This window comes from Gavialis gangeticus, unplaced genomic scaffold (genome assembly GCF_001723915.1).
Source record: "Gavialis gangeticus isolate Ggan-Ray unplaced genomic scaffold, GavGan_comp1, whole genome shotgun sequence".
NCBI lineage: Eukaryota > Metazoa > Chordata > Crocodylia > Gavialidae > Gavialis > Gavialis gangeticus.
The window spans coordinates 32,819,528-32,828,301 of NW_017729006.1; the positions used below are offsets into that span (position 1 = coordinate 32,819,528).

The 8,774-nt window shown below is 38.1% G+C and overlaps 1 protein-coding gene across 1 annotated transcript in view; it reads right to left on the reverse strand.

Annotated features, from left to right (window-relative positions):
* The window catches only part of INHBA (inhibin beta A subunit), a 23,853-nt gene extending 23,060 nt beyond the window's left edge, over positions 1 to 793 (reverse strand). The window contains exon 1 of the mRNA XM_019509084.1: positions 164 to 793. Coding sequence (XP_019364629.1) covers positions 164 to 469 — 306 coding nt within the window. The 5' untranslated portion in view covers positions 470 to 793. The remainder of the gene's footprint in view (positions 1 to 163) is intronic.
* Positions 794 to 8,774: the final 7,981 nt, after the last annotated feature.

The following is an 8,774-nucleotide window of genomic DNA, read 5'->3' on the forward strand; positions in this document are numbered from 1 at the left end:
TTTAGTCCAACTGAGCAATTTAAGATCAAAATGCTCATTACAGAGCTATTAATCTTCTCTCCCAAGCTTTCCTTTCTTCCCTGTTTCTTTCTCACTGTGGAAAACTTCATTTTCCACCCAGGCACTCACAGTCCCTTGGCATCTTCTTCAGCTCATCCTCTATTTCCACAAAGCCATCCTCTCCCACCTTCCCCACGTGGAGTTTCTTGATGGCATTTAAAAGTGCTGCCTTGGGCACTGGCTGGGTGATGTTAGGTCTGTCCCTCAAGTGCAACATGTTCAGTATGTGCCTCTTTACTGCTTCCACCATCTCAGGTTGTGAGTTGGGCACATCCTTTGAGAGCGTGGCAAGGGCACATGATGGGCAACTGGTGACTGAACTGTGTCCCTCGGATCCCGGGGTTGGGGAACTCCTCACTATAATCCAGCAAAGCACCAAGAAAAATCCTCTCTTCAAAAGCAAAGGCATCCTGGCAGCAAAAGTTGTTGTGATTCCCTTTTAAAAAGGCCCTGCTTTTCCTCCCCCTAAACGCACAGGTTTTTTTTTTTCTTTTTCTTTTTTCTTCCCCCTTCTCTTTAGCAGATTCTCTGGAACAAGAACAAAAAGTTTTCTGTGAAGTTCTGTATGCAGGTTCCCTCTCTGAATGCAATAAGTGCTGTAGATGTTTGTGGCTGTCAGGGAGAAGAGTTCTGACTCTGTCTCAGAGTAGGAGAGAGACAGAGAGAGAGAGAGAGGACGGATTGGCCTAAAGTGAGTGAGTGAATGAGAGAGGGAGGGAGTTTTGCCTGTGAGTAAAGGCTATGATTAGGAAGGGGGAGGAACAGCCAAGCTGCCTTCCTTATGCTCATTGCTCCCCTAACACACACCTCTCTTCAAATATCACTACTCATGTTTTCTGCCCTCCCCCCCTTTTTTTAAATCTCTCCCACTTTTAATTTTATTAATTCTCTTCCCCCCCCCCGAATCCCCTTTGCTATAATTCCTCCTCTTTTCTTTCATTTCTTCAACAGCATCCCGAGTTTAATTGAACCGAGCCAGCATGAATGAGAGAGAAGAGTTAAACTTTTTAATAAATACCTTGCTCTCAGCCCTGTCCACTATTAGAAGGATAGCAAGAGATGTTGAATGGTGTGTGAATGAGAGGGAGATGAAGGCAGGGAATTTTAATGTTTGGAGCTGAACATCGTTCTGCTTTGAATGAAAGAGAAAAGATGCCACTTTTCCATGCACCTTTAAGAGCTCAAGGTTATCAACACTGGCAAGAGATCTGAAGGGAGCAAAAGAAAACTTTTGTTTGGGGGGGCTCTGTAATACATTACACATTTTACAGCTGCACAGTGCAACAAGGAATTGAAAATCCCATGGAACAGACAGGGCTGTGTATATATGTGTATAATGTTAAAATACTGCCCTCACATCAAAAAACATCCCTACTACCGTTTTCCCGTAAGATCACAGATATATTTCGGGTTGGGGTTAAATCCAGCAATGTCTGAAAAATGCTTTGAAGATGAAAAGTGCTGGATATACTACGGTTACAATTCAATTTTTAGTCAGTCCTAACTCAAGCAGATCCCTCATTGATGCCAATGAGGATTCTGGCTGAGAAAGGTCTTCTACATTTGACCAATCGGTCTTAGAAGGCACTTTTTTGTACGTGTGCTTCATTCATTCAAACCAGGTAACACAAATCGTAATGTCATAAGAGGTGATCACAGTCACCTCATAATTATGAGCTGGCCCTTCAGCTAGTGTGAACAGATACATGCCAGGTGACACCAGCTGAGGATGTGGCTCCAGGTTTAAAAATCATTATCCTTTTTGTTTACATCATTTCACATACTTCAGCATTTTCTACTTTGTTCAATGCCACTTCTTAACTAGCTGAAGTAAAGTTAGAAAACTTCCTCATCTTTAAACTTTATAAAAGAAAAGTTAGAAAACAGTAGATTTCTGGCCTCAGACTTTTGAGATTCTTCCTACTGGGTTTCAAAGTTTATAAATGTTTTTAGGAATACTCTTGCTCTTTCTTTTTTTTACTTTCTTTCTGCCCTGTTCATATATCCACAGGCTCTTCAGGTATGTTTACCTTCTATTTGACAAGTACAATTCAACATACTACCGGCAAACACATTTCAGTGGAAGAAATAACTTGTAAATATAAACATTGTGAGGTCTCTAATTTTCCTAAGAACTACAGGCACAAGATCTGGGAGGAGGGGCAAAGAATGGACGTTAAAGTAAATGAAAACTATAGAAATACTTGATCAAACAAGTGAAGTTTTACAAATGCTATACACAGCAAGGCTTCCTTTCTCCCCCACCCCTCACCACGTCCCCCTACCAGAGGCCGTTTTGTAAGTCTTTCCTTATTTTAAAGGATCTACAATATTCCCTCATCTGTGCTTTCCTGACTTTAGTAAGTATCCTGTCATATGCTGTCACACTTACCAGGCTGTCACCGTTTCTGTTATAAACCCTACAGCTATTCTTATAAACATAACTTTGAAACACAAACCTGGCCATCATACATCTAAAAATCTTGGAGCTCATGACTAGTCTATAGTTTTGAAATTGCAGTGTCTTTAAGTGAGTCTGAAACAGAGCTACAGGTTTAAAACACTGATCAGATTGTCTAAAATGAAAACCCGTGTTTAGGGTTGCAGATGTTTACAGGTAAAATAGATATATAAACAGATGACATTTATCTATCTACGGATTTTATGTAGCTTCTCTCAAAATAGTATTCATCATAAAGTACAATGTAGGTGTATATTAGTATGCAGCTATAGGAATATATATTTCAGTTCTTATCTTCTGAGAGTGTTAGATACCTAGCTATGCACATTGTATATAAATGTAATGTATGTGTGTACACACATACATAAATGCGTGCACACCCATATTACACATATTGGTGTTTTTGGATTTCAAGCTAGAACAGAACTCTCCATTAACAAAGTTTTTAATTAAACATTTAGATTGGTTGCACATATTGACAAAGAAACTGTATTGTGGACACCTATATGTTTAAGGTCGATCCAGTTAGTCTCTAAGGTGACACCCTGCTCTATCTCCTGCCTAACTTCAGACTAACACGGCTAGCGTCCTCTTTGTTTAAGTTTTAAACTCCAGATGAATCTGATAACTATAAAATAAATTAGAACCCAGATATAAAATTAAATATGCTATACATTTCTATGCATACATTCATTACCTATGTCTATGACAACATACGATAACATGCAAATGAGATAGAAGTTTTAATTTAAAAAGGAAAAAAAAATCAGATTAATTTTTTTTACCTCTCTAGTCCTCACTGTGTTAGAGACTGCTGTATTGTGCATTAAGAACTGCTCAAGTTCCTCATTGGTATTTATGTGGAGCTTTATACTGTACTTCTTGTGTGTACTGTGTCAGTGCAAAGTAAGTGGGTTGAAGCACAGTGTTTCATTGGTTAATCTTGTTACATCATCAGTTGACTTTTTTCCTGTATGAGACATACTTCTGGTAATTATCAGATGGAAACTCCTAATTGTGTAGTATGACACAAATATTGTAAAAAAAATTGGATCCTTCTTGCCATATAAAGACTACAGCTTTAAAACTACAGCAAGCATGATGAGTCAAGGAGACAAATTTCAATTTTTTATATTGGTTAGGCACATTGGTAAGATTGTATTAGTTGAAACACTATATTGGTCAGACATTTAATTACTACTCAGTGACTTATTTCATTTTGCTTTATAGTTAAAATAATTGAAATTCTGGTTGCACATTTTGGATTTAAGGAAAGTCAGGAAAACTAACTTAATTCATGGTCATTTTGCAGTGTAGATGCTTCTTTACCAGGTTAGTTTTGCTTTCCTGTTAATTTAGGGGTACTTTTAATGTTTAAAAAATTTGGATTATGTTAATCATGTCACTCTTGTTTGATTCGTGTTTCTTCATGTGTAGATCTTATCACATATTTTTAAAACGATTAACACATCTAAAAGTTATTGTATAAATAATACCACCTACTGTTTGTCTTGTAAGTAATGCTGAATTTAGCACTTGCTGGGGGGGTGGGGAATGGATGGGCTTTTTATCTCCCTTACATTGCTGAAGATCAGAAGGAACTCCAGTGAGGTCTGTGGAATAGCACAAAAGTAGAACATAGGCGAGGTCAAAAGTGGGACCAAATCTTTCTCCTATTGTACAATTTGTGCTGGCTTTTTTTGTGATGTAGTTTATGACAAAGGGCACAGTCCTTACTCATCCCAGCCACTCACTGGCTATAAGAATATCTCCATCATTCAGATATTTTTGCCCTGAACTAATTGTATTTCTCTATCATTATCACTGTTGACAACTTGACTATGATTTTTTTTTTTATTGATCAGTAAAGGAAAATTAAAAATAATCAGTTCTAATTTTACAAGGAAGTGTTCAAAGTTATGGTTTGAGGGAGAGTGGTTCTAATATAAGCCATATTCACATGACTAGTTTGGTAAAATAACTAAAATTAGGAAACTTATGACTAGATAGATTGTTTTGTTTTCAGATTTAATATGTATTTAGTAAGTTTTCAGACTGCCACGTGGTGCGGAGCTCCTAAAACATACGTCAGTAGGTGCCTGTAATCTGTGGCATTCAGACTCAAGAGTTGCTGTCAAGAGCATTTTCCCTATAGAAATAGTGAAACAGATACAAGTACATCCATTGTGCAGGAGTATGCACACCCTTTACTTACTCTCAGGACAAGATCTTTAACCCCTAAAATAAAGTTGGATAAAGGAATCACTGCAGCTTGAAATTCTGTTTTCATAGAGAACAGCAAAATTTACTTTTCAACTAGGATTCCTCATGTCCAAAGGTATCCATCCCCAACCTATTTGCAATGCATTATGTCCTGGTCGTACCATATTTGTAAATTTGGCAGCGAATATGCATTCAGCAACAGCCCACACACCATGTTGGTTTTATGGATAAAGGAAAGGTTGGCCAGGAGGGATATGAGAGTTATCTTCTGGTAAGAACCAAAATATTGTGAGCTCTTTGATTCAACCCAGTTACTATGACTGCAATAATACCTGCAGCAGTGCAGCCTTCTGCCCCAGCTGTTCTGTTCTACAACACAAGGTGTGACTCTCTGTTCAAATGCAGTATATGATTAGAGAATCAACTACCAAGTGAATCACACACCAACATATATATGATATATGATGTAATAAAGTTTCTGGAGGAAAACAGAGTAGGTGAAAAGATTATTCATTTCAGACCATGCTCTTTACTCCCTCAGGAAGCTGATACACAGTTACCAAACACCATGAAAACTTTTTGATGACTAATTTTTTTTCACACCCGTTCCTCTCTCCCTTTTTCTCTCTGCCCTCCCCTCCACCCCCAGGTCCATTCACTTCATTATCATCATGTAGTGTACCTACAGCAACACCTGCTGGCAGTACTCTGGGAGCACTGCTGGAAAGACCCTGTCATCTAACTTTCACACCAGTTACCATTAAGAAATGTCAAGCCATGTTAATGAGCTGCCTCAATTTTTACCCCTTCTTGCCAAAAGGCCAAATGGTCCTGGGAGCGACTCTTGATTTTTTTTTTTTTGGCAACTCAAGAATCCAGATATCCTTTGCTCATTTAGTGCAGTTGGGATTTCTAACTCAAACCATAGTGCCAATGAAGGAAACTACATAAAAATATCTGAGTGATGCTGGGCTTATAAGGCTGGCTTGCAGGCATATTCTGGTTTTCTGCTCAATTCAAAAGAAAACCCCCCAAACAGAAATGGGGAGAGAGATAAATGTTAGTATAGTAGCAACCTGTCTCTCTTTCCTAATTGTAGATTTTAATCCTACAAGCCACTTGCAGAGTGGCCCATTGCCATTTCATTATTCACCTAGTTGCGGCTGCATGATTTAGAGGCTATTTTAGAACCCTGAATTGTACACAAGCGTATTTGCATGTCTCAGTCCTTGCTTTGAAGAGCAGTCACTAGAAAACACATTGGCACGGACTGCTGTGCAAATCAGCTGGAATCTCATTCTGTTGTACCTTATTTTACTGTAACTGGGGGGAAAAAAAAGATGAGCCAGAAACTTATATTTAGAAGTTTTATGTTTCCACTTTTATGTAAATTGACCAATTAGGGACAGTCTTTCTGCTGCTGCTAGCTCTAACACTTATATGTTGCTTGAGCGGGGGGGGGAGCACTGTTTTCAATCATAATTGGTGAGCTGGTCAAAAAATAAAGTTCATTTGAGGAAAGGCTTCAGTTCAGAGTGGGGTAAAGAATTGCTTTCATGTTCTCCCCTTTATTTCGTAATGGTTGTTGACATATCTCTTGGAGCAAGATAACTATAAAAATACTTATACAACAGGGTCTGCCTTCAAAACTGAGAATAAGAAAAGCAAGTGTGTTCATTTTCCTTAAGCGGTGTCTTACACTTTCTACCCATGCTATTAATTGATCGCTTTCTTTGAACAATGAGCTATACCTTTAAAAAAGATATTTTTATGCCCACGGATTTTTTTTAGCTGCAGCACATGCATGGCCATTTTCTGCTCAAAAATAAAGCCAGGAGATATGAATGTATAAAACAAGTGACATACAAATGTTAGTTTGAGAAGAAATGATACAATATGTTCTTTTGCCAGTGTTGGCTTAAAACATCCCAAAGGGTGAAAGAAAAAAGTTTATAGTATAAAAAGACTACAGAATAAAATCACGACTGTGGAAAGTAATCAAATGAACTTGGTGTTCACATTACCTACTGTGCTTTCTCTCTCTTATGGCAGGTAAGTCTCCAGTATGTTGCTGGGCTAATCATTTTTCCTGAAAAACAGCTCTGTAATGTGGAGAATGTGTACAGTGATATTTGTTTCAAAGATATTTCAAAAGACTGTGATTAGGGTTACATCAAATGGTTTAAATTAAACAGGGAGATTGGCAAACATTGCCAGTTTTCTGAAGCAAGCCTCAGCCTGCAGATCCTGTTTGGTTGCAAGTTAGGTGAAAAGTTTATAGCCAAAGGCTTGAGCAGCTTTTAACAGTTAATAGTAAAGATGTATTACAATTATTTTTTAAAAGCTCATATTAATTTACCATATCATTTAAGACTCCAGACCTATCAAAGAAAACAGGGGCCAAACTCATTCTTTGTGTAATTCAACTCAAGCCAATGCAGCTACATTTGGGATAAATATGAGCCAAGTCACAATTAAAAAAAATGGAAATTCAATCACCTCTTTTTCTTTGACAAACCTGGATCTCCATGTTCTGTAGCCCTTTTAATACAAGTAATAGAATTGCAGCTCACAAAGCAGTGTTAATACATCTACCTACTGTGTTTTAGCTCTAAGGACCCTAATCTCAACCCAGTTAAATTCAGGATGTTTCAGGATATGATTTCAACTGGACCTGGATTTGATTTATGGTAATAATATCAGTCCTTACTGGATTAAAAAAAAAGGAAAGCAAGAAGCAAAACACAGAGCTCAGGTCAAAGATATGAAACTTTTAATCTCACCCTTCCCCTTATACCATAGCCTGTTGCTTTATGTGAGTCTTATGGACCTAGCATCTATGAATCTATGAATCTTCACGTGTCCAACTTCACTGGTATGAACAAGGGTAGCTCAAATGACTTACTAGGCCAGTGATTCTCAATGAGGGTGCCATGGCACCCTGGGATGCCTTAAGATCCTTTCAAGAGCGCCACACAGTGTTAACATTATTAGATGTATAAACACGATTCACAAGATAACCTAACTGATTTCAAATTGAAATACATAGCATTGCCAACATTTTGACCTGTTGTGGTCTTTGAGTTCCTTGCAACCGAAGACTCGGCTGTATTTTTTTTCTGTAGTTGAAAAAATGAGTGAAAAGCAGGAGCTGGCATTTTCTGAGGGTTGTCTTGAGCCTGACAGATGTTCCTCAGAACTGACAACGTTGAGAACCACTCTTTTAGTCTATTTTACACCAGTTGAGGATTTGACTTGATATCTTGCTTTTACTTTTCAAGCAGTAGTGTCTATTATTAGTGATTAGTTGCTTGTTTTTCACACTAGGTCTCTGTTTTCATCTTTTTAAAAAATGGTCTGAATTCATCCCTGGTCTAACTCCACTGGTGACAGAGATAAATTTTGTCTATTATGTTTTGGTATCTTTAAGTCCCACCAGTGTGGGATCTGAATGAAGCTTATAAGCTTTTCTATTTGGGGGGGCTAAATTCAATGATAAATTATGCTGACAGACTTGTCACAGGTTTGTGGTAGTGTATAGGCGACCAGTAGAAGTTGTGGTGTCACACAGCAACCAGGATCCCTTCTCTATCAATGTGGACTGTGAGTGACTAGCACAAATGGAAAGGTTAGCTGTGCTGGAAAAGTAAGTTGATTTAGTGCATCAGTACTGAAGTGTTTGCTAAAAGTTTCCTGTAGAACACACTCCATGGGAAATATAAAAATACCATATAGTGAATCAAAAGATCTGGGTTCTGGACAAGGCTTAGCCACTGACTCATGAGTAAATTTGGGTCAGTCACTGAGTTTCTTCCTCTTGCAATTGGAATTGCAATTAGAATAGCAATAGTGACACACTTTGAGATCTGCTCATGAGTAATTAAGAACCAGGTGGTGGGGGGGGTTTAAGCTACCTCTAGCTGCTTTCCCCTGACTTTTCCCCCAAGAATGTGGCCAACAATTGTAACAAAGAAAACTGGAATGTGTGAATGCTACATTATATGCTATTCTAGTTCAACTTACACACACA